At 65.0% G+C, this 21,857-nt stretch overlaps 1 protein-coding gene across 6 annotated transcripts in view; it reads left to right on the top strand.

Moving 5' to 3' along the window:
* Window positions 1-21,857, top strand: part of MYO18A (myosin XVIIIA) — a 38,493-nt gene that overhangs the window by 9,982 nt on the left and 6,654 nt on the right. For 2 of the 6 annotated variants that reach the window (XM_074922628.1, XM_074922631.1), the window contains exons 3-37: window positions 5,513-5,600; window positions 5,726-5,835; window positions 5,910-6,086; window positions 6,192-6,402; window positions 6,675-6,817; window positions 7,564-7,664; window positions 7,754-7,817; window positions 7,922-8,066; window positions 9,531-9,542; window positions 10,051-10,227; window positions 10,306-10,396; window positions 10,491-10,683; window positions 11,176-11,262; window positions 11,873-12,014; window positions 12,096-12,255; window positions 12,337-12,523; window positions 13,068-13,305; window positions 14,204-14,313; window positions 14,423-14,488; window positions 14,775-14,903; window positions 15,373-15,516; window positions 16,423-16,512; window positions 16,601-16,720; window positions 16,800-16,911; window positions 17,044-17,171; window positions 17,326-17,480; window positions 18,670-18,793; window positions 18,872-19,072; window positions 19,362-19,472; window positions 19,792-19,896; window positions 20,008-20,154; window positions 20,257-20,370; window positions 20,551-20,667; window positions 20,769-20,852; window positions 21,077-21,214. In XM_074922628.1, coding sequence (XP_074778729.1) covers window positions 5,513-5,600; window positions 5,726-5,835; window positions 5,910-6,086; window positions 6,192-6,402; window positions 6,675-6,817; window positions 7,564-7,664; window positions 7,754-7,817; window positions 7,922-8,066; window positions 9,531-9,542; window positions 10,051-10,227; window positions 10,306-10,396; window positions 10,491-10,683; window positions 11,176-11,262; window positions 11,873-12,014; window positions 12,096-12,255; window positions 12,337-12,523; window positions 13,068-13,305; window positions 14,204-14,313; window positions 14,423-14,488; window positions 14,775-14,903; window positions 15,373-15,516; window positions 16,423-16,512; window positions 16,601-16,720; window positions 16,800-16,911; window positions 17,044-17,171; window positions 17,326-17,480; window positions 18,670-18,793; window positions 18,872-19,072; window positions 19,362-19,472; window positions 19,792-19,896; window positions 20,008-20,154; window positions 20,257-20,370; window positions 20,551-20,667; window positions 20,769-20,852; window positions 21,077-21,214 — 4,521 coding nt within the window. Of the gene's footprint in view, window positions 1-4,190; window positions 4,332-4,868; window positions 4,926-5,512; window positions 5,601-5,725; window positions 5,836-5,909; window positions 6,087-6,191; window positions 6,403-6,674; window positions 6,818-7,563; window positions 7,665-7,753; window positions 7,818-7,921; window positions 8,067-9,530; window positions 9,543-10,050; window positions 10,228-10,305; window positions 10,397-10,490; window positions 10,684-11,175; window positions 11,263-11,872; window positions 12,015-12,095; window positions 12,256-12,336; window positions 12,524-13,067; window positions 13,306-14,203; window positions 14,314-14,422; window positions 14,489-14,774; window positions 14,904-15,372; window positions 15,517-16,422; window positions 16,513-16,600; window positions 16,721-16,799; window positions 16,912-17,043; window positions 17,172-17,325; window positions 17,481-18,669; window positions 18,794-18,871; window positions 19,073-19,361; window positions 19,473-19,791; window positions 19,897-20,007; window positions 20,155-20,256; window positions 20,371-20,550; window positions 20,668-20,768; window positions 20,853-21,076; window positions 21,215-21,857 lie in introns of all 6 variants that reach the window. The other 4 variants (XM_074922625.1, XM_074922627.1, XM_074922626.1 and 1 more) reach the window with 4 other exon arrangements.

Here is a 21,857-nt window from a genome sequence, read left to right on the forward strand (position 1 = left end):
GGGCGCTTTGGCAGCTGGGGGCTGTTTCTTGCAGCCCCCCGGGGACCCCGACATCGGTGCCCTCCAGGGACCTTTGGGGTGGGATCAGGCTGCGTGGAGGTGAGAGCGCCGTGGGCACAGGATTTGGGGGCTCTGACCCGTGGGCAGGTTCATCTCTGGACCCCCACGCCCAGCCTGTGCTCTGGGCACCGGCGTTTCATGCTGTGGTGACAGGGGGGTGCAGGGGACCCCTTGGGGATGGGATGACGCACCCCGAGACAGGCAGGTTGGTTCGGTGGCTGGGTGCTCCTCTGTGCTGTGCCTGGCCCTGGGAGGGGGATTTCTCCCTGATGGCCCCAGGTGAGACCCCCCTGGGTTTCAGAGTGTGGCACTAGCCGGGGCGGAGGGTCCCCACCAGGGCTGCCCAGCCGCTGGCACAGGGTCAGGCTCAGAATAAACCCTGGCTGTCAGGACAAGCATGGTGCCCGGGGCAGAAAATATCCTTTCCCTCACCCTGGCATTTGCTTACCACAGCATGCTGGCCTGCCCAAGGCCGGGAAGCTGGAGCACGGGCCTGCAGACTGACTAAAGGGGCTTTTTTTGCACAATGAGTTTTGTTGGGTCTCGGCCTGGCCACCTGCCTGTCACCAGAGCCCTTCCTGTAGGCGCTGCCTGTTTGTGTGCTGAGCACGGCCAGGCGGGCTCAGACCCCCATTCCTGAGGGTCCCGGGATCCCAGGGCCGGCGGGGAAGGGCACATGCTTGTACCCTGTACCCTGTTCAGTGTCCCGCGTCCAGCCCCGGCCCATCTCACCTCTCCCTCTCTCCCCAGCCAGGGCTGCAGCTCCATGAGACATCGCCATGGCGTTTTCATCCCGGTTTGCATTCTGGGAGCAAAAGGGAAGTCTCTCGCGCGTTTGCCCGCACCCCACATTCGGGTCCCGCTGCCGCACGCTGCCAACCAGCTCCCCCAGTTTGCCCAGTGCCGGCACCACATTCGGAGCGATGCTGCCAGCCTCGCGCTGCGCTGCAGTGCCAGGCGCTACACTGAGCAAACGGGGAGCGGCCCCGCGCCCCCCCGCAGCACGGCTGCGCTCCCCGACGCGGCCACGCATGCGACTGCTAACACCATCACTAACGACCGCTTCGCCCCTAACGCGACGTGAGCCACCACGGTGCCGCCGGCCAGCCCCGAGCACTTGCAGGAGCTGTGCGATGGCGACTCGGGGCGCACTGCCCACGGGGTGCACCACGCGCTGCCCCCACGGTGCCACAGCCCAGGGTAGGGGAGGGTTTGGCTGCCCACCCCCACCGCCAGAGACCCTTGGTCACCCTGCTTGGCAGGGAGCTGGCACGTCCCACGGAGTGGCTGCCACAGAGATTAGCTGGTGACACTTAAAACGTGCTGTGACGCCCGCTGGGGTGACGTGCAGAAAGGCAGAGCCCCTGTGGGGAGCAGCCATGGGGCTTTATATACCGGCTCAGTCACCAGCTGCACACAAGGGGGGGGCCAGGGCCAGGCGGGCAGAGCCTTTCCTCTCCCACCTTAGGGGTTTGCTGTAACCAGGCTTGCATCTCTACGCTTCCCCACACTTTTTTGGCTGACGGGAAGCCTGGAAGGACACATGTCCTCGTCCTTGGGGCTGCAACGGGATGCAGATTGGGGCTGTTTCATGCAGCAGCCTCCTACCCCCCTGGCATGGAGTGATGATTCTGATGGCTTTTCTGGCAGCAAGGCCCCGCGGTGGGCTGAAACACGCTCCTCTTCTTTGTCTGACCCTCAGGTCAAGGACGAGGACAAATCCTTAGCTGTGAAAAGACCCGGGAAGGAGGATGGGGCTGTAAGTGTCAAAGGGCACGGGTAGGGTGGAGCTTTGTTGGGGATGGGGCTCGCCTTTGGTGGGGACAGACCCCATGCCAGGATTTGGGGACATCACAGAGGGTCGTGAGCTCAGCATGCACCCCCCTGTACCCACCCTGGTTCCTGGGGAGCGCTGGCAGCCGCTCCAGGTCAGTGTGTGGAGTGTGGTGGGTGTTTTTCAGGGATGCCCAGCTGTTGGCACACAGTGATCTCTCCCCCTCCACCTCCCCGGGGCTTGTCCCTGCCCTGCACATGCCAACGGGACAGTGGGTCAGCGCCCACCCCATGGTTACAGTGCCGTGCTGGCCACCAAAGCTGTTGGTGGAGGAGATCTTGCAGCTTGCCCTGTGTGTCGCAGAGAGGTTGTCGGTGCCCTGGGCACTGAGTTTTACCCCTGTAATGGCAGCCTGAGGGTCGAGGGGTCCCCGCATGCGGGGATGGGAGGTCACCATCGCTCCCTGCCCTGGGGTCTGGGAGGGGACTGTAGGTTGGCTGGGGAAAGGGACTGGGTGCTGCGTCCCTCGGTGCCGGGGTGTGGCTGGGAGCTGTGCTCCTGTGGCAGGGCACGAAGCTCTGGGCACCACCACGTCCCGAGCAGTGGGTGCTCGTTGTGGCAGGCACAGCACTGCCAGACCTCCACTCATACTGGTGTCATTGTGGCTGCAGTCAGAGAGCCCAAAGGATGCGGCGTCTGCATCCCCGAATCCTGAGCCCCCGAATCCCGAGTCCCAGAAGAGCCCTGAGCCACCCCCCGGGCGAGGGAAGAGCCCGGAGCCGGTCCTGAACGGGGCGGCCGTGAACGGGCTGGAGGGTCCGGCTGCCGAGGCGCAGGGGGACGACGGCCAGGGGCTGTCCCGCCGCAGGGTGGTGGTGGTGCGCAAGGTGGTCCGCAAAGTCCTGCCGGGGGAGGACACGGGCAGTGCCAAGGAGCCAGGGCGAGATTCCAAGTCTCCCGAGCCGGTGCCACCTCCCAGGAAGGAGGAGACGGGTCGTCACACCATCCCAGCTCCCCCCGCCGCGCCGCCTCCCCCCACCATGCCGTCAGCCCCCGCCAAGGCAGAGCCCAAGGATGAGATCTCAGCGGGGCTCAAAACCCTCATGGCAAAGGGCAAAACCAAAGAGCACCGGCCGCGGCTCCGGCCAGGGGACAGGCGGGAGGAGAAGTCCCCCGAGCCAGCCAGGGGGGACGCGAAGCCGTCCCTGTCCCCGGGCGCCGAAGCCAAGCCGGAGCCTCTGGTGCAGCCTTCAGGAGGGAAAGCGGAGCTGGCAAAGGCATCTGCTCCAAAACCCACCGCCCTGGAAAGGCACAAGGTACCGGTGTGTACACGGCGGGGGATGCTCTAACACGGCGGCAGGGCTGTGGCATGGTGTGAGCTCACCCGCATGGTTTGCAGTGGTTTTGGGGTGTGCGGTGCCGGGCGGGGGGGCACTTTTTGGGGCAGTTGTGTGCACTGTGGCCACCCAATCACGCTGCCCCTTGTCTCCTTCCCCGGCTCGTGCGGAGAAGAAGCAGCAGCTTGGCGAGAAGCGGTCGACCCCCGCGAAAACCACCCCGGCACCCCCTCAGCAGGTGTGTGGAAGCGGGGACCCGGGTCCTCGGGCATTGTGGGGTATCCGCTGGTACCCTAGCTGTGCCGGCCTTGGCACCTGCGGGTCTGCACCAGTCTTCGCCCCGGTACCCACCCCAATCACCGGAGGGCTGCAGGGCTGGGGAAACCTCTGCAATAGCCCTCTTGCACCTGCGTGTCACAAGCGCGGGGCTGGTGGGGGCCGCGGTGCTGGCAGGGGCCAAGGGGCAACCGGCCTGGTGCTAACGGTGCTCTGCCTCCAGGCTGCCCCTGGCCCCGCATCCCGGCTGAGCCCATCGGAGGAGGCGCAGCGCCGGCTGGAGAGGATCTTCACTGCTTCTGTAATTCCAGGGGCGTTGGCGCTCGCATGCTGCCCGCCCGGGGATGGGGTCGCGTGGGCAGCGTGTGGCTGCCCCGCCGCGCCGTGTGCTCCGTGCGGGGTGATTGTACCCCTGTGCCTGGCCACCAGCCCCGTGGTCCCTCTCTGGGTGGCACCAGCAGCAGGGGATGGATGACTGGGGATGCCAGGGGATGCTGTTGGGTTTGGGGTTGCTGTCCGGACCGGCGTGCCCGGCCATGGGGAGCTGTGATGCCCAGCAGCCCCCACTGGTGGCATCTCTGCGGCAGCCCCAGCGTGGCTGCCCGGGGCTGGGGCGATGCCCAGGCAGTGCCATGGGGGTTGTGGCCGTGTGGGGACCCTGCCGCACGTGACTGTGCTGTTGCTGCTGCTCTCTGCCTCTCACCCTCTCTCTTCTCCTTTCTTTCCTTCCTCGCTGCCATTAGCTGGACCCCGCCGCCTCAGCCTCGGCACCCAGCCAGGTACTGTACCCCTGTCCTCAGGAGCCCTCTGCCTCCGCCGGCGACCCCCCGCCGTCCTCTGTCTGCCGCTGGGCTGGCGTCTGCGCCCGCGCCTCGTGCTGGAGCGTAAGGCTTTCCCCATCCCACCCTGCCCCGTGGGCTGCCGTGTCACCCACGGGGCCATAGGGTGCCGGGGCGGCCAGGGCTGGGTGCCTCTCCCCAGCGGGGGGCTGTGCCGGGGGTCAGGGCATCCCAGGAGGGTGCTCTCGTTGGAGGTGGCATAGTAGGGGGCGGGCAGGGGTGCGGAGCAGGACGGAAAGGGGCAGAGCACCCGGCATAGGCAGGACATGTGGCTCCTGCCGAAGCAGCTGTGGCGTGCAGCACTGGCAGAGCTCACAGTGGGTCAGCACAGTGGCCCCCAGCACGGGGGCTTTGGTGGCACAGCCTCATGGCCAGAGTCCTTCCTGGCTCCGTGTGTCTCCAGCACCGCGCTGGACCTGCCACTGCGCTGGCTGCAGCGGTGGCCGTGGCATTGAGAGCGCCCACAGGATTTGGCACAGAGGCGCTTTGTCCCCGCTCGCTTCGCCCTGATGCTTTCTGTGCTGCCTGCGGGGCGGAGATTAAACCTTCTCGCCTTCACACCCTGTCTCTCGGCCTCGCCAGGGTCAAGTGGACGATGCCCCAGCAGCCCCCTTTGGCCCCGTCCCTGCTGCAGCTCAGGTTTGGCTTTGGGGCTCACCCTGCTCCCGGGTGGTGGGGACATCCCTGCTGTGCCAGCCCAGCATTTCCCACACTGTGGTACTCTGCCGTCACTGTGCCGTGTCCTGTGTCCCTCCGTTATGTCCCCGCAGCGTGTCCTGTGTTCCTGCAGTGTGTGCCTGCCCCGTGTCTCTGCAGCAAGTCCCCTGTGCCCACAGCATGCCCGGTGTCCCTGCATCCCGGCACGTGGCTGGCATGGGTGCCCGCTCTCCGGGCTGCGATTTGGGAGCTCGGCCCCTCCAGGCTTGCCCAGGGTGGCCGTGGTGGATGCACTTGTGGGCCGCTGTGACTTCATGTCTGCCCTGAGCTGTGGCAGGGCTCTGGTGCTCTCTGTAGCCCCAAGCCCACTGGGGTGCCCGGGGGCAGCGGGCAAGCTGGGGACACGTGCTGGGAGGGTTTGGGGCTTGTGGAGGGTGGCCGTGGCTGCCCGGCATGTGGCCCCATGTCCGGGCAGCCCTGCTCCCTGCAGCCCCAGGGATGTGGGGAGCAAGCGAGATGGGGAAGCGGGCAGGTGGCCACAGTCACCCCACATCCCACTGTCCCAACAGGCCAAGACGGAGGAGCAGATAGCGGCTGAGGAGGCCTGGTACGAAACCGAGAAGGTGTGGCTGGTGCACAAGGATGGCTTCTCCTTGGGTGAGTCAGGGGTCAGCCCTGAGTGACTGGGACACGGGGTGCCCCATCCTGCTGTGGCACAGCGAGCCCCCCCAGCCTGGCTGCAGGGTGGCACAGCCCCGCTGAGCACCCCTTGCCCCTCGCAGGCAGCCAGCTGCGGCCGGAGGAGGGCAGCCCCTTGCCCGAGGGCAAGGTGAAGGTGAAGCTGGACCACGACGGAGCCATCCTGGAGGTGGAGGAGGACGATGTGGAGAAGGTAGGGCCGCGGGGTGGGGACGACAGGGCAGACCCCCATTCCCTGCCTGACGCCTCCACCCACCTCGCTGCCAGGCAAACCCCCCCTCCTGCGACCGCGTGGAGGACCTCGCCAGCCTCCTCTACCTCAACGAGTCCAGCGTGCTGCACACGCTGCGGCAGCGCTACGGCGGCAACCTCCTGCACACCTACGCTGGCCCCACCATGGTCATCATCAACCCGCTGAGCTCCCCCTCCATGTACTCTGAGAAGGTGACCCTGCTGCCGGGGGTGGGGACGGGGGGAGCCATGCCACCGCGCAGAGGGGTGGCAGGGGGCTGACCCTCACCCGTTTCCCCCCCATCCCCACCCTGCCAGGTCATGCACATGTTCAAGGGGTGCCGCAGGGAGGACACGTCCCCACACATCTACGCGGTGGCCCAGGCCGCCTATCGCAGCATGCTGATGAGCCGCCAGGACCAGGCCGTCGTGCTGCTGGGCGCCAGCGGCAGCGGCAAAACCACCAACTGCCAGCACCTCGTCCAGTACCTCTCCACCATTGCTGGCAGCACCGGAAAAGTCTTCTCCGGTGAGTCCCCGGCGGGGTGCGGCGTCCCCCGTGCCACCTGCACACACCTTTTGCTTTGCGGTCACAGCCTCCCGCAGCCGGCAGCGGCCAGACGCACGCCGTGCGCTTCCACACCCCCGCTGTCTCACTCCGGTCCCTTTGCCGCGCTCTCGAGGGCTGGCGTGGCGCGGAGCACGGCACGGGAGCAGCAGCGCTTGCCTGGCCGGTGGTGCCGGCTCCAGCCGACCCCCCCACAGCCCCTGCACCCCACCGCCCCGCTTCTCTTCCCGCAGTGGAGAAGTGGCAGGCTCTCTACACCATCCTGGAGGCTTTTGGCAATAGCAGCACCGGCATGAACGGCAACGCCACCCGCTTCTCCCAGATCATCTCTCTGGACTTCGACCAGGCTGGGCAGGTGGCATCTGCCTCTGTACAGGTGAGGGGGCCAGGGTGGTTCCCTCCTGACATGGGAGCCAGTCCATCCTCACCATAGTGGCCCCCCCTGACATGGGAGCCGGTCCATCCTCACCGTAGTGGCCCCCCCTGACATGGGAGACGGTCCATCCTCACCGTAGTGGCCCCCCCGACATGGGAGACGGTCCATCCTCACCGTAGTGGCCCCCCCTGACATGGGAGACGGTCCATCCTCACCGTAGTGGCCCCCCCTGACATGGGAGACGGTCCATCCTCACCGTAGTGGCCCCCCCTGACATGGGAGACGGTCCATCCTCACCGGGGTGTTTCCCTGCTCATTAGCCCGGGAGCTCTGCCACAGACCCCTGTCGGCTGCCTGGCCGTGCTTGCAGCGCTTAGCAGCCAGGCATCCTCCTCTCATCTTTATTCACACCCAGATGTGCACAGATCAGATTGACTGCCCCTCCTTGATGAGTTAGGCCTGATATCGGTGTATTTTTCCTCCAGACACCACCCCGGTGTGATAACAGCAGAGCCCTTAAAACACAAGAGAGGCGCTTCGCGCTCCTGTAGTAGCAGACACCCCGGGAGAGGAGATGCTCATGGGTTTTCTGGATGACATTTGCATTGATACGATGCCCTGCCGTGGGTGGGAGACCCTCACGTCTCCATGGGGACCCTGGACAGGCAGCAAGAATGAGGCTTGGGGGGGTTCTTGGTGGGAGTTGGGCCCTGGGGGACATTTCCCAACCCTCCCACCTCCACCAGACGCTGCTGCTGGAGAAGCTGCGCGTCGCCAAGCGCCCAGCCAACGAGGCCACCTTCAACATCTTCTACTACCTGCTGGCCTGCTCCGACAGCGCCCTGCGGTGAGCTGGGGGGGGAAGGGCACAGCCCCTGGCCCGAGGGGTCTCTGGAGTCTCCCACGTGGGGCCAATCTCGGTGTTTATCCCTGCAGGACTGAACTTCACTTCAACCACCTGGCAGAGAACAACATCTTTGGCATCACGCCCCTCTCCAAGGTCGCTGCTATGGGGCTGGGTGGGGGGCTGTGGGGGGGCCCATTTGGGTGCAGGGAGAGGCAGAGCCAGGCTCCCACACCGATGGGTCCTGTTGCTCTCTGCAGCCAGAGGAAAAGCAGAAGGCAACTCAGCAGTTCAACAAGCTCCAGGCTGCCATGAAGGTGATGGGCATCTCCAGCGATGAGCAGAAAGCCTTCTGGCTCATCCTGGGGGCCATTTATCATCTGGGGGCCGCTGGGGCCACGAAAGGTAATGAGCTGCACAGGGCTGGGAGGCATTAACGAGCCGAGGGTCTCAGGGCTGATCACCAGCACCTTGCAAATGGCCCCCTGGTGTGGCCGAGCCCTGGGGGGGGCGTTGTCTTTGGGGCTGTGTTGGCTGAGGGACAGTGCCCTGCCTTTGCCCCCTTGGTTGGTGGTCCCACTGGTTGGGGTGGTCCAACTGGGAATTGAACACCCCCAGACCCTGGGCTCGCCCCTGCCAACTTGGGGGACCAGGGGCCTGGCTGGGGCTGAGGGAGTTGGGGGGTACCTTTGTTCCCCGTCCCCAGTGTAACACCTCTCCCCCCTGTCCTCCCCGCAGAGCCGCTGGCAGACGGAGCCGGTAATCGGAGCCGCGGGGGGCTCTGCTCCGGGTGGTGCCGCGCGGTGCTGGTTTTAGGGCTGAAATGGGGGCTTGGGATGCTGCTGGTGTGCCGGGACCAACCCTGACCCCTGGCTGGGTCCTGGCAGCCCCAGATTTGCCTGCTGTCCATCAGGAGCCCACCACCCAGTCCTCTTGGCCCTGTGGGTGATGTGGAGCAGGGCTGCCCCGGCACCCAGAGCTCACTGTGGGCTGCAGGGTTTGCTCCGACGGGCACCGGCTTGGCTCTCCGTCCCTGGGGGTGGTGAATTCGGCTTCGTGGGGCTGCTTTTCTCCTCGTGGGCCTTCCGCCTTCCCTCTGTGGTGCTGGAAGCCCCCGTGGTGCTGCACGCTGAGGGGGGGGCCTGGGCACGGCACACTGAAATGGGCACTTGGAACTGGCAGCTGCACCGAGGGAATTTGCAGCCCCGAGGGAAAAAGATGAGTCGGGGATGAGGAGGGAGAGACTGAAGGGGTCTCGGGGGCACAGCGGGGTGCGGTGCTGGCCCATGGGGTGCTTCGTGGCACTAGAGGGCAGCAGGGCCCCGCTGCAGCCACTGCGGTGGGATGCTCTGTCGGCTCCAGAGCCGCTTTGTGGGGGCCTGCTGGGGGGGGATCCCCAGATCCTGCTTGGGGGGGAGCATCCCTGCATCCTGCTTGGGGCGAGCATCCCAGCCCCAGCTCTGCGCTGCTCCTGGAACCTCCCCTGCATCTTGTGGACACTTGGGGATGCTCAGAGCCAGCTCGGCCGCACCAGCCCCCATTTTCTTGGCCCCTTGACCCTTGTACCAGGCTGGATCCAAGAGCGGCTCCCCGTGCTCTGGGACAGAGCTGAGCTGCACCCCACCAGTGCCCACGGCGCAGCTGGGGCTCGCAGGGGAAGGGTCCCCATGCCAGGTTGCAGCATCTCCCTGCAGCAATGCCTCAGGGTGGGGGGAGACCAGGCTTGGCATGTGCGTGGCGTGGCGGTGCCTGCGCGTGGCATGTTTCGGCAGGAGGGCGTCCCCGTGCCGCGTGTCCGCGCTGTCACGTGCTGTTGTTTCTAACCCCTGTCTCTGTTTGCATGGTGCATGCTGCCCTTTTGCAATGCAGACGCCGACGAAGGTAAAGTCTTGTTCTCTGCTCGTGTCTCTGGCTTCCCCCTCCCACGTGCCACCGCCTTCCCCCTGTCGTGTCCCTGCGTGTCACCATTAACCCTCTCCCACCTCCCCTGCCCTCACCCGGCATCCGTGTCTGTCCTGCTGCACCACAGGGCTGCTCCGTGTGTGTGGCCGAGCAGGGATGTGTCCCCGTGCCAGGGTGGCTCAGAGCCCCGCACCGTCACAGGCCCCAGAGGTCCCCAGGCAGTGGTGGTGAGGGGTGACCCCCACCCCACATCGTGGCTCTGGGCTCAGCCCTGCAGAGGCACAAAGCTGTGCACACCCCATCTCCTCTCATCAGACCCCAAAACACACTTCCCAGCCCTCCAGCACCAGCCGTGTGCTCCCACTGCGCACAGCATCCCCAGCCTGCTCTGGGGGAACCCTGAGACTGTCCCAGGCCTGGCTGGAGACGCCCCCTCATTGCGGGGGGATGCCCCGGCCAGCACTGAGCCCCTTTCTCCACCCTCCAGCCGGGAGGAAGCAGTTTGCACGGCACGAGTGGGCTCAGAAAGCTGCCTACCTGCTGGGCTGCAGCCTGGAGGAGCTCTCCTCCTCCATCTTCAAGCACCAGCCCAAGGGCACCCTGCAGCGATCCACCTCCTTCCGGCAGGGCCCCGACGAGCCCCCCCTGGGCGACGGCGGCACAGGTAGGGTGAGGGATGGTGGGGACAGCGGGTGGCCCTGAGGGACGCCGGGCTGGGGACACTCAGGCTTGCCTTGGCCAGGTCCCAAGCTGACGGCGCTGGAGTGTCTGGAGGGCATGGCGGCCGGCTTGTACTCTGAGCTCTTCACCCTCCTCATCTCCCTCCTCAACAGGTACATGCTGGGGGGCCGGGGAAAGAGCCGAGGGGGGCCTGGCAGCACCTGCTCACCCCACTGGGTGTCACCTCTCACCCTTTGTCCTCCACAGGGCTCTGAAGTCAAGCCAGCACTCTGTGTGTTCGGTGACAGTGGTGGACACCCCTGGGGCGCAAAACCCTGAGCTGGCAGGGCAGAACCGGGGGGCCACCTTCGAGGAGCTCTGCCACAACTATGCCCAGGAGCGCCTGCAGCTCCTCTTCCACCAACGCACCTTCGCCCGCGAGCTGGAGCGTTACAAGGAGGTAACGGGGACGCCCAGGGCTGCCATCACCTCCTCTCCTGCCCTCCCCTCTCTGTGCGAACATCTCCTACGTTCTCCTCCTGATTTCTTGCCCCGTGGTTGCTCTGGACTCGTCCATCCGAAGCAGCTCTGACACGGTGCTCGGTGCAGCAGCGGTTTCCCCAGGGCTCCCACCGCCAGCGATGCCTTTGCTGGCAGCTCCGGCCCCAGCCAGGCAGACCTGCGGGCAGATGCGGGCAGGCTGGGAGGTGATGGGGTGGCTGTGGGGAGTGGTGGTGGCAGGAAGGATCACTGCTGCTGCTCCATTTTGGCACCGACCACCCAAGGGGATCCTTCTGTGTGTCCTGGGCCCCCCTCAGCACCCAGCATTGCCCTGTGCCGGGGCGGTGGGACACCGGGAAAGCCCTGCCTCCTGCCTAGACCCCACTGAGACCAGCTGCTGGATCCCTGTCACTGCGTGGGCACTAACTGTGCCTCTGTCCCCCCTCACCAGGAGAACATAGAGCTTGCCCTGGCTGACGCTGAGCCCGGCTCCTCTGGCTCTGTAGCTGCTGTAGACCAGCCCTCGCACCAGGCCCTGGTAAGCACCCGCCACACTTCCTCGTGGCCGCATCGTGGCAGTTTGTAGCGTGAGGCAGCAGCCGGGCGGCTTTCCTGGCCCTTTGGCTGTAATCAGGGGAAGAAGAGGGGCTGTCCTGAATGCTTGGCCATGGCTGTGAGCATCCCCTGGTATGGTGTCCCCTGCCACCCCAGGAGCTGCCTGTGCCATGAGGAGCTCTTGGGTGATCCCCAGGGTGCTCCAGTCCTCGAGGTGCTCCGGTCCTCAGGGTGCACAGGTCCCCAAGGTTCTCCAGTCCCTGGGGTGCTCCAATCTCTGCTGGAGGAGGCTGAAGAGACCAAAGGGGGGCTGCTAGTGCCAGCCCTTGCTGGGTTTCAGCCTGTGGGCACCTGAGCGCAGCATTTTCCACCCCAGTGTGAGCATCTCGCTGCCCGGAGTGTTACGTACTGACTGCTTCCCTGCTGGGTCTCCATTAAGCAGGGGCTCACTTGCGTGGTGCCGCTTTGCCTTGATGCTGACAGCGGTCGAGGTTGCATGCTCCCTGACTCGCCCAGCTCCCCTGTGTCCTCCCATCCCTGCCTCCGGGGACACCGACGTGCTGGACCAGCTGCAAGCTCAGTGTCACCCGCAGGTCCGGTCGCTGGCCCGCACGGACGAGGCGCGGGGGCTACTGTGGCTGCTGGAGGAGGAGGCACTGCAGCCGGGGGGCAACGAAGACACTTTACTGGAGCGGCTCTTCTCCTACTATGGCCCCCAGGAAGGGGGAAAGAAAGGTCAGGGGGATCCTGATACTGCAGGGCCTTGTGTTGGCGAAGTGCCAGTCCCGTGCCCATCGGTGCCTTGTCTCCTCACAGGGCACAGCCCGCTGCTCCCCAGTGACAAGCCCCGACACTTCCTCCTGGGCCACAGCTCAGGGACCAACTGGGTGGAGTATGATGCCACAGGCTGGTTAAACCACGTCAAGCACAACCCGGCCTCCCAAAACGCCTCCGTCCTGCTCCAGGAGTCACAGAAGTGAGTGGGGTCCCAGGACAGGGAGCACGGCTCGGGGGAGAGGTGATTTTAGGGGATGACATCCCATCCGTGCCCCCCCAGGAAGATCATCAGCAGCCTGTTTGCTGGCCGCGGTGGGTCGGCGCTGGTGCTGTCGGGCTCGGTGGCGGGGCTGGAGGGGGGCTCCCAGCTGGCCCTGCGCCGGGCCACCAGCATGCGCAAGACCTTCACCACTGGCGTGGCTGCCGTCAAGAAGAAGTCTCTCTGCATCCAAATCAAGCTGCAAGTGGTGAGTGAGGGGGTGCCGAGGGGAGGTCCCTGCGTCCGTTTGAGGCACTGCTGCATGTCACAGAATCACAGAATCATCTTGGTTGGAAAAGACCTTGGAGGTCATCTAGTCCAACCATGAACCTCACTCTGACTGTTCCCAACTCCCCCAGATCCCTCAGCGCTGGCTCAGCCCGACTCTTCAACCCCTCCAGGGATCCCGGGGACTCCCCCCCTGCCCTGGGCAGCCCATTCCAACACCCAACAGCCCCTTCTGCACAGAAATCCTTCCTCAGAGCCAGCCTGACCCTGCCCTGGGCAGCTTGAGGCCATTCCCTCTGGGCCTGGCGCTGGCTCCTTGGCTCAAGAGACTCATCCCCCCTCCCTGCACCCTCCTGTCGGGGAGTTGCAGAGGGCCAGGAGGTCTCCCCTCAGCCTCCTCTTCTCCAGACTGAACCCCCCCAGTTCCCCCAGCCGCTCCCCAGCAGACCTGTGCTCCAGACCCTGCACCAGCTCTGTCGCCCTTCTCTGGTGTCACCTCTCACCCCTCTCTCCCGTACCTGCAGGACGCCCTCATCGACAGCATCAAGAAGTCCAAGCTTCACTTTGTGCACTGCTTCTTGCCCAAGGCGGCGGGGAGCGGCGGGGACCCCCGGGCTCTGCCGTGCCGGCGGGTGAGTGGCAGCGAGCTGGAGCTGCCGGCGGAGCACTGCGAGGCCGGGCTCATGCAGGTGGACGTGCCCCTCCTGCGCGCCCAGCTCCGCGGCTCCCGTCTGCTCGACGCCCTCCGCATGTACCGCCAAGGTGAGCCATGCCACCGGCACCCGGCGCGGGGGGATGCCAGGGCTGCGGTGAGCATCCCGCTGCGGGGATGGGCACTGTGGAGTTCCTGGCTACGTCTCCTCCCTGGGGAGCCAAAGCACCCCCTGGGGAACCCCTTCGGCACGTGCCTTTGCTCCAAGCCCCATGGCTGCCAGCTGTCCCCTCAGGGCGGTCCTGTCCTTGTCCCCCCCTCCCCTGCGAGGCCGTTATCTGCGCCAGGGACAGGCATGGCCTTAATTGGGTGTCTCCGCTGGTGCCGCCGGCTCCTGGCAGCTCTCCTGCTGGCAGCCAGCCCCTGTCCCGCTGGGGCGAGGGACTCCGGGTCATGCTCAGCAAAGCATTTATCGATACGCATGGCTGGTCACCCAGACGAGGTTTTATTGCCTGGAGGCTGGACCCTTCCTGCCGCGATCGGAAATCGATGTTGCCCGTACACCTCCTGGATCGATGGCCGCAGCCAGCCGGCTGTGCTGGGGTCAACATCCCCATCAATACCTCGTTGTTAATTAAGATGTGGAGGCTCAGCACTGTGAGCCTGATGCAGAAGTTGGCTGCGACTCAGAATGGAGCCAGAGTGGGGCTTGTTTGCTTGCACAGGCAGCACACGTGTCCCTGCGTTCCTCCTGAGGCAGGATCTGGCCACTTTCTCCCCAGATCTCAGCCAAAATTGCTGGAGGACATGGCCAAGAAAAACCTCCTGGGAAGGGTCAGGGTACTCCAGCCGTGCCTGGTCCCATGGGGAGCTTGTGCCATGCAGGGTGACCCCATCAGCTCTCCCACAGAGTGGGCCCCAGGGAGTCAGGGCACACGGGGCTGTCCCTGGCCATCCCCGGGGTGTCCTGGCTGCCCCCACAGCCCCACTCTCCCTTGCTCCCCCCAGGGTACCCTGACCACATGGTGTTTGCGGAGTTCAGGCGGCGCTTTGATGTCCTGGCCCCGCACCTGACCAAGAAACACGGGCGCAACTACATCGTGGTGGACGAGAAGCGAGTATGAGCCCTGTGCCGGGGCCAGCACCATGGTCCAGGCTCCCCTGCACCCCAAGGGTTCCCTGCACCCCAGGGTGCCACCAGCCTGGCCCTGACACCTCTCCCTGCAGGCAGTGGAGGAGCTCCTGGACTCACTGGACCTGGAGAAGAGCAGCTACCACATGGGTTTGAGCCGGGTAGGATCCCCACGCTGGCTGCGGCTGCTGACGGCACGGGCAGGGGTGGGCGGTGTGGCACGGCATGGCACGGCGTGGCGCAGTGGGGCAGCACAAGGGCAGCACTGTTTGCTCCCACCTACAGCATTCCTCGAGCTTGGGGAATAAAACCCGCACGATGGGACAGGACCAGTGGCTGCAGAGGGGAAAGCCGCATCCCCACCAGCCGGGGCGGCGGGAGGGTGGCACGGCGTGGCCGGAGGGATGCCGGCACCCGGCAGCGTCTCACCCCGCTCCCCTCCCGCAGGTGTTTTTCCGAGCTGGGTCACTGGCCAGGCTGGAGGAGCAGCGGGACGCGCAGACCAGCAGGAATATCACCCTCTTCCAGGCAGCGTGTAGGGGCTTCCTGGCACGGCAGCAGTTCAAGAAGAGGAAGGTTCGTCCCAGCAGCTCTCCCCTCCCCGCTCTGCTGCACAATTTCGCCTAAAATGGGCAGCGCAGCCTTTCTGCCGCCGCCTGGGCCAGCGTCTCCTCCTCCCGCCTCCCCCCACCACCCCCCCAGCGCCCGCCCAGCGGTGGGGGGCCGGGGGGAACCGGGGGGCCGGGGGGAACCGGCAGGGAGGGCACTGGGCATCGCCACGGTGGGATGAAGCAGCGTATCGGCTCCTACTTTTGTTATTAAAGAGGGCATAAAATAGGTGTCTCAGCAGCTCCTCACCTTCCACAATAGTGGTGTTTGGAGGGGCTGGAGAGAATCAAACAGCAGATGAGACGAGTGCAATTAGCCCAAATGCTAACGAAGGGGAGCGTGCTGGGGTGCCGACAGGGGTGCTGAGTGCCTGCTTGCCCCGCTGGTGGCACCCCGTGCTGGCACATCTCCTGTGCTGACACCGTGCCCCGCACAGATCCAGGATTTGGCCATCCGGTGCGTGCAGAAGAACATCAAGAAGAACAAGGGGGTGAAGGGCTGGCCCTGGTGGAAGCTCTTCACCACCGTGCGGCCCCTCATCGAGGTGCAGCTCACCGAGGACCAGATCCGCGGCAAAGACGTGGGTACCTCTGTGCTGGGGGACGCTGGATGGGGCAGGGTGGGCTGGGGGGAGCGCTGCTCCCGGGCAGGGCCCCGCTGTGGGGTGGGATGCAGGATCCTGCAGTGGGGTGGGATTGCAGGACCCCATGATGGGGTGAGATGCAGGACAGCGGCTGTCCCGTGCCCCGTCAGCACGCCAGGCTCGAATTGCTCCTTAATTTGTGAATCAGCATGTCATTAGCATCCCGAGAGCCGGCTGTTGCATGAGCCCAATTACAAGGCGTGGAGAATGGAAATGAAACCGTGTGCCGAGAGGCATATGCGGGGGCTCTGCGCCGCGCTGGCAACCAGACACTCGTGCCCCCACTGAGCCCGCCCGGCACGGAGCTGCTGCCTGGCTCAGCTTTCAGCCCAACCCGCTGAGGATGAGCGACGGGAGTGGGGGCACCTGGGCCCCCTCCTGCCCCCCCCCCAGCCTGTGCTGGGACTAGAGAAGAGGAGAGAAAGATGTACTTGAAGCTGGCAGCCGGGCACGCCTCCCCGGTGCTGGCTGGTGGTCCCTGGGCATCTTGGTTGGCCCCTTCCCTCCCCACCTGGGCTGGATGCACCCAAACCCTTTGGCGAGGTGCCAATGGGTGGGTTTGCTCCCACCCCTTCTCCCGGGGGGTGCGGGAACCCCTCTCCAGCTTTGCCGGGGCTGCGTGGTGTTTCGACACCATTTATGGGGTTGGAGTCAGCAGAGCTGGTTGGGGAAAGTCCCTGCCCAGCCCTTGGCAGGGGAGAGCGGCCCCCACCCCAGGGAGCCCCCGCCCTACCCACCCAGCGTTGAGGGGGGGCTGAGGGGGTGCAGAGACCTGCCAGGCTCCTGCCTGCCAACCTCTTCCCCTTGCGCCTGCCCCCTCCCTCACTGCCCGCTCTGTTGCAGGAAGAGATCCAGCAGCTCAAGAGCAAACTCGAGAAGGTGGAGAAGGAGCGGAACGAGCTCCGGCTCAACAGCGACCGCCTGGAGAGCAGGGTAGGTCCTTGCTGGCACCTGGAGGGGGTGTGGTGCTGTGCCAGCCTGCCCTGGCCCATGCTCCTGCTCCCCCCCGTTCTGCCCCCAGATCACAGAGCTGACATCGGAGCTGACGGACGAGCGAAACACTGGCGAGTCGGCCTCCCAGCTGCTGGACGCCGAGACGGCCGAGAGGCTGCGGGCTGAAAAGGAGATGAAGGACCTGCAGGTAAACGTGCCTCTCCCCAGCCTGGCACCATCTCCTGGCCCCCCCCCATGGCGCTCACCACAGCTGTGTCCCCTCCCAGGCCAAGTATGATGCTCTGAAGAAGCAGATGGAGTCGATGGAGATGGAGGTGATGGAGGCTCGGCTCATCCGGGCGGCCGAGCTCAACGGGGAGCTGGACGATGATGATTCAGGTGCCATTCTGCCCCCAGTGCTTGCTGCCAGCGCACCCTGGGTGCCCCGTGGTCACAGCACCATGCTCCTCTCTCCACGGTGGGCCTGTACCACCCCACACAGCCCCTCGGTGACCCCATTTCCCCACACAGGTGGTGAATGGCGCCTGAAATACGAGCGGGCGGTGCGGGAGATCGACTTCACCAAGAAACGGCTGCAGCAGGAGCTGGAGGACAAGCTGGAGGTGGAGCAGCAGGGCAAGAGGCAGCTGGAGCGGAGGGTGAGTGGGGCTCAGCCCTGGGGACCCCGCAGCCCTCTCAGCGTGGGGATGAGGAGCGGGTGGGTAGCTCGGAGCCGGGGGAGCCTGTGGCCAGGGCAGCGGGTATGTGGTGGCTTCCCAGAGCCCTCACATCCCTGCCTGCTCCTGCCCGCAGCTGACAGACCTGCAGGCAGACAGCGAGGAGAGCCAGCGGGCGCTGCAGCAGCTGAAGAAGAAGTGCCAGCGCCTGGCTGCGGAGCTGCAGGACACCAAGCTGCACCTCGAGGGCCAGCAAGGACGCAACCACGACCTGGAGAAGAAGCAGCGGAGGTGGGGACCGTGCACTGGCCAGGGGGAGGACGCGGCGGGGGGGACACGGCAGCCTCACAGCGCAGCGAGCCTCTTGCAAAGTGGCATTACCATTTTAGCAGGGATTTGGGCACTTCACCAGCTCCCACTTGGCCGAGGTGTCTCCAGCAGGATGGGGCTGCCCGGGTCAGATATGCTCATTGCGGGGGGGATCCCAATGCTCTTTTTGGGGGCCTGGAGCCAAGTGAACTCCCTGTGTGAGGCCATGTCCCATGGTGGAGGCTGCTTGTGCCCCGTGGCTCTGCTCAGCACTCGCTCTCATCCCGTCCCCTTTCCCAGCCCCAAAGTTTTCTAATGTTATTAAGCAGCAGGGACGCTTTCATCTCATTATGGTAATGATCACACACACAAATACAGCAAGAGAATCCAATCTAATTAATTTCAATTTCCGCGGATTGGAGTCTGTGCTAATGCAGCTGTTTATTACCCAGCGCAAGGTAAAGTGGGGATTAGCTGCCGAGGTGTTTAACTCAGGTCACAAACTCAAGCTCAGGGTTGTTTTCTAAGCCCCAAAGACAGCGATTTTGGAGCAAATCCAGCTGATTCCATCCTGGGGGCACTGGGAGAGGCTGCCCCAGTGCTGCCTGGCTCCAGGATGTGCTGAGCAGTCCCTCAGGGGCGGGGGGTGGTGTGGGGGGGGGTCGTGTCCCCTCCAGGAATGGGACCAGTGCCATCTGGTGTGGGACCGCAGCACCAGGCTGTGGCTGGAGGAGCCAAGCTGCTGCAAGAGCCCGTATGCTGGAGACCCCTCCAAGTCCTGCAGCCCCTCTGCGTTCTTCTTGGAGGGTGTGGTGTCCCTGGCTGCCTCCCCATAGCCAAGTCCCCACCATTAGTAGCCACAGTCCTCACCAGCATGTGCCAGCCCTGCAGGATGGCTGCCGGGGTCTGTGCCACAGGCGCTGCGCTCTCCATTAGCCACTGAGCGAAGGCATCGGGAGGAGTTTCTCCAAGTGGCTCCCCTCTGCCATGCTGGCAATTAAAGGCTCATCAACAGCACATTTCTAACGAGGACTTGTCTCCACACCGCCCTTCCCGGTGCCTGTTGCTGTGGGATGGGGATGCTCGGCGCGGTGCCGGTGGCACGGGGCTGGGGACCCATTCCCGGTGCCCGTCGCTGGTGCTGAGCTCCCATCCTGCTCCCCCCGCGCAGGTTCGACAGCGAGCTCTCACAGGCACACGAGGAGGCACAGCGGGAGAGGCTGCAGCGGGAGAAGCTGAGCCGTGAGAAGGACGTGCTGGTGGCTGAGGTCTTCGGACTCAAGCAGCTCCTGGAGGTGAGTGGCTCCCAGTCCTCTCCCCAGTGCCCCAACTGGTGAGAGCCCCAGGCTCACGGTGACCTCCTCTCTGGGCAGGACAAGGACTCGGACATCGCAGGGCTGACGCAGAAGGCGGAGGCGCTGGAGGCTGAGCTGCAGGACATCTCCTCCCAGGAGTCAAAGGACGAGGCTTCCCTGGCCAAGGTGAAGAAGCAGCTGAGGGACCTGGAGGCAAAGGTGAAAGATCAGGAGGAGGAACTGGATGAGCAGGCTGGGACCATCCAGATGCTGGAGCAGGTACAGCGGGGAGGGGCGAGGTTTCTGGGTGGGGTGGTTTCATGCAGGGCTGTTATTACCTGGGCCGGGCTTGCCCGGGAAGAGGAGGCGGTTGCCCTCAGCCCGGCGTCGGGCCAGGCATCGCGGCTGCCGACACAGCTCCTGTGCCATGGCCCGGCCGGTCGCTGTGGGGCAGGCAGCTCACTCGGCCTCGGACCGGGGGGTTTTCTGGGTGAGTGGCAGCCAGGGAGCAGTGTGGCGGGGGTCCCCATGTTCCCACTGCTCTGACCACGTCCCCCCACATTTGCAGGCCAAACTGCGGCTGGAGATGGAGATGGAGCGGCTGCGGCAGACCCACGCCAAAGAGGTGGAGAGCCGTGACGAGGAGGTGGAGGAGATTCGGCAATCATGCCAGAAGAAGGTAGGGCTCAGTTGTGGCCCCTCTGCCCAGGGGGGACCAGGATGTGTCCCCATGCCCTGGCTGGGTGCCGGGAGCTGCCAGCTGGGCACTGTCACGCAGCACCAGGCTCCCACGCAGCCACGGCCCAGCTCTGCTGGCCTGGCAGGTCTGACCGGTCCCTCCACTGCCCTGGCCGGCATACGCCGGGCTTTGTGCCTCTGGTTGCACAAACACCTGGCTGGTGGGGTCACCTGGTGTCTCCAGTATATGAGAACATGAGAGATGGGGGGTCCCGTCACCTTCCCACTGCCCTGACCGGGTTGTCCTTGCTGTCCCCCAGCTGAAGCAGATGGAGGTGCAGCTGGAGGAGGAGTATGAGGACAAGCAGAAGGTGCTGAGAGAGAAACGGGAGCTGGAGAGCAAGTTATCGGCCGTCAGTGAGCAGGTAGGGTGGGGGGCAGCCAGGCATGTGCCTCATTTCAGGGACCCTGAGAGGGCTGTGGAGGGGTGGGTGCCCCTCTGGCACGGTGCCCTGTCACTGTCCCCCCTGCCTCAGGCCAACCAGCGGGACTTCGAGACAGAGAAGCGCCTGCGCCGGGACCTAAAGAGGACAAAAGCGCTGCTGGCCGATGCGCAGATCATGCTGGACCACCTGAAGAACAACGCGCCCAGCAAGAGGGAGATCGCCCAGCTCAAGAACCAGGTGTGCAGCCAGACCTGTCCCCCTCCCCTCCAAAACGCCCAGCCCTTGAGGGACACGGGGTGTCCCCGTCCCCTGGCCAGGTGCTGAGCCGTGTCCCTGCAGCTGGAGGAGTCGGAGTTCACCTGCGCGGCCGCCGTCAAGGCCCGCAAGTCGATGGAGGTGGAGATCGAAGACCTCCACCTGCAGATCGACGACCTCTCCAAGGCCAAGGCAGCGGTGAGTGCTCTTGGGGTGTGATGCCCTGTGATGGGGCTGTACCCCACCTGTACCTGGTGGGACACCCCCACCAGCACAGCGCGTGCCGGCAGGGTGACCCCACGCCGTTTGAGGTGGTTTTGGGGGGTGGGTGCCCTGCTCCTGGGGTGCAGCGGGAGACAAAGGCGGCTCCCCCCCCAGCTGGAGGAGCAGCTGAGCCGGCTGCAGCGGGAGAAAAACGAGGTGCAGAGTCGTCTGGAGGAGGACCAGGAGGACATGAATGAGCTGATGAAGAAGCACAAGGCGGCTGTGGCCCAGGTGAGGGGGGAACAGCAGCTGTGGCACCCTGGCCCCCCATACCGCCCCTCCCAGAGGCGGCGCAGTGGGGTCCCTGCTGACGGCCCCGGTGTGTCCCACAGGCATCCCGGGACCTGGCACAGATGAACGACCTCCAGGCGCAGGTGGAGGAGGTCAGCAAGGAGAAGCAGGAGCTGCAGGAGAAGGTGGGGAGCACCGACATCAGGCATGGACATGCACCCCGAGTGAAGCTGGGGGGGAGCAGGGGGGCACCCAGAGACCTGCTGCCCACACTGTGGGGGTGCAGGGCAGTCCCATGGGGAGCTCTCCACCGGGACGGGAGCAGCGTGGCCAGCACCTCCACTCCAGGGCGCGTGGTGGGGTCCAGGGAGGTTGTGATGGAGGCTGAGGCAGTGCCCCCACCCCGCAGCTGCAAGGCCTGCAGAGCCAGCTGGAGTTCCTGGAGCAGTCCATGGTGGACAAGTCACTGGTGAGCCGGCAAGAGGCCAAGATCCGTGAGCTGGAGACCAGGCTGGAGTTCGAGCGGACGCAAGTCAAGCGCCTGGAGGTAGGTGCTGGGCTCCCCCTCCGCTCCGCCTGGGATCGGGGCGCAACGGGACCGTGATGCGAAGTCGCCCGGGGGATCCGCTGAGCGCATCCCCAACATCCCCTCCCTGGGACCCCCCACGCTGAGCCCTCTCCTGCTGGCAGCCTGGCCCCGTCCCTGCAGGGAAAGCTCCCTGCAAGCACCGATAACAGTAATCCACCACCCAGCCCGGCAAAGTGCTGCTATTTCCCTGCATTGACTTAGGGAAATTATAGACTCTCCCGGCCCCGCTAAACGCAGCCTGCTTTATATTCTGCCTTTGCAGCTCTGCTGGGGGAGCGGAGCAGCTTAGCTCTCCTCTTAATATTTTCCTAGCTGTTATTTCCCTTCCCCGCTCTCTCTACCGGGGCCATAAATATGCAGTGGCTGGCTCAGCGGCTGGGGGAGAATGGGAGCTATTTTTTCCCTACGTTACACACTGTAATTACTTCACACACAGTTAAGTCTATTTTTCCAATTCGACAAAACCCCCGCAGTTGTTCTGTCCCTTCCCTGGCCCTGGGGAGGGGGTGTTTCTCCTCCATATCCTTGTGTAAATTCAAGGGGATGGGATCTGTCCTCGCGTGAGTGCTTGGTGGATGTTGCTGCAGGGTGAGGGGTCTGT

Source organism: Athene noctua, chromosome 19 (genome assembly GCF_965140245.1).
Source record: "Athene noctua chromosome 19, bAthNoc1.hap1.1, whole genome shotgun sequence".
In the NCBI taxonomy this organism is placed as follows: Eukaryota; Metazoa; Chordata; class Aves; order Strigiformes; family Strigidae; genus Athene; species Athene noctua.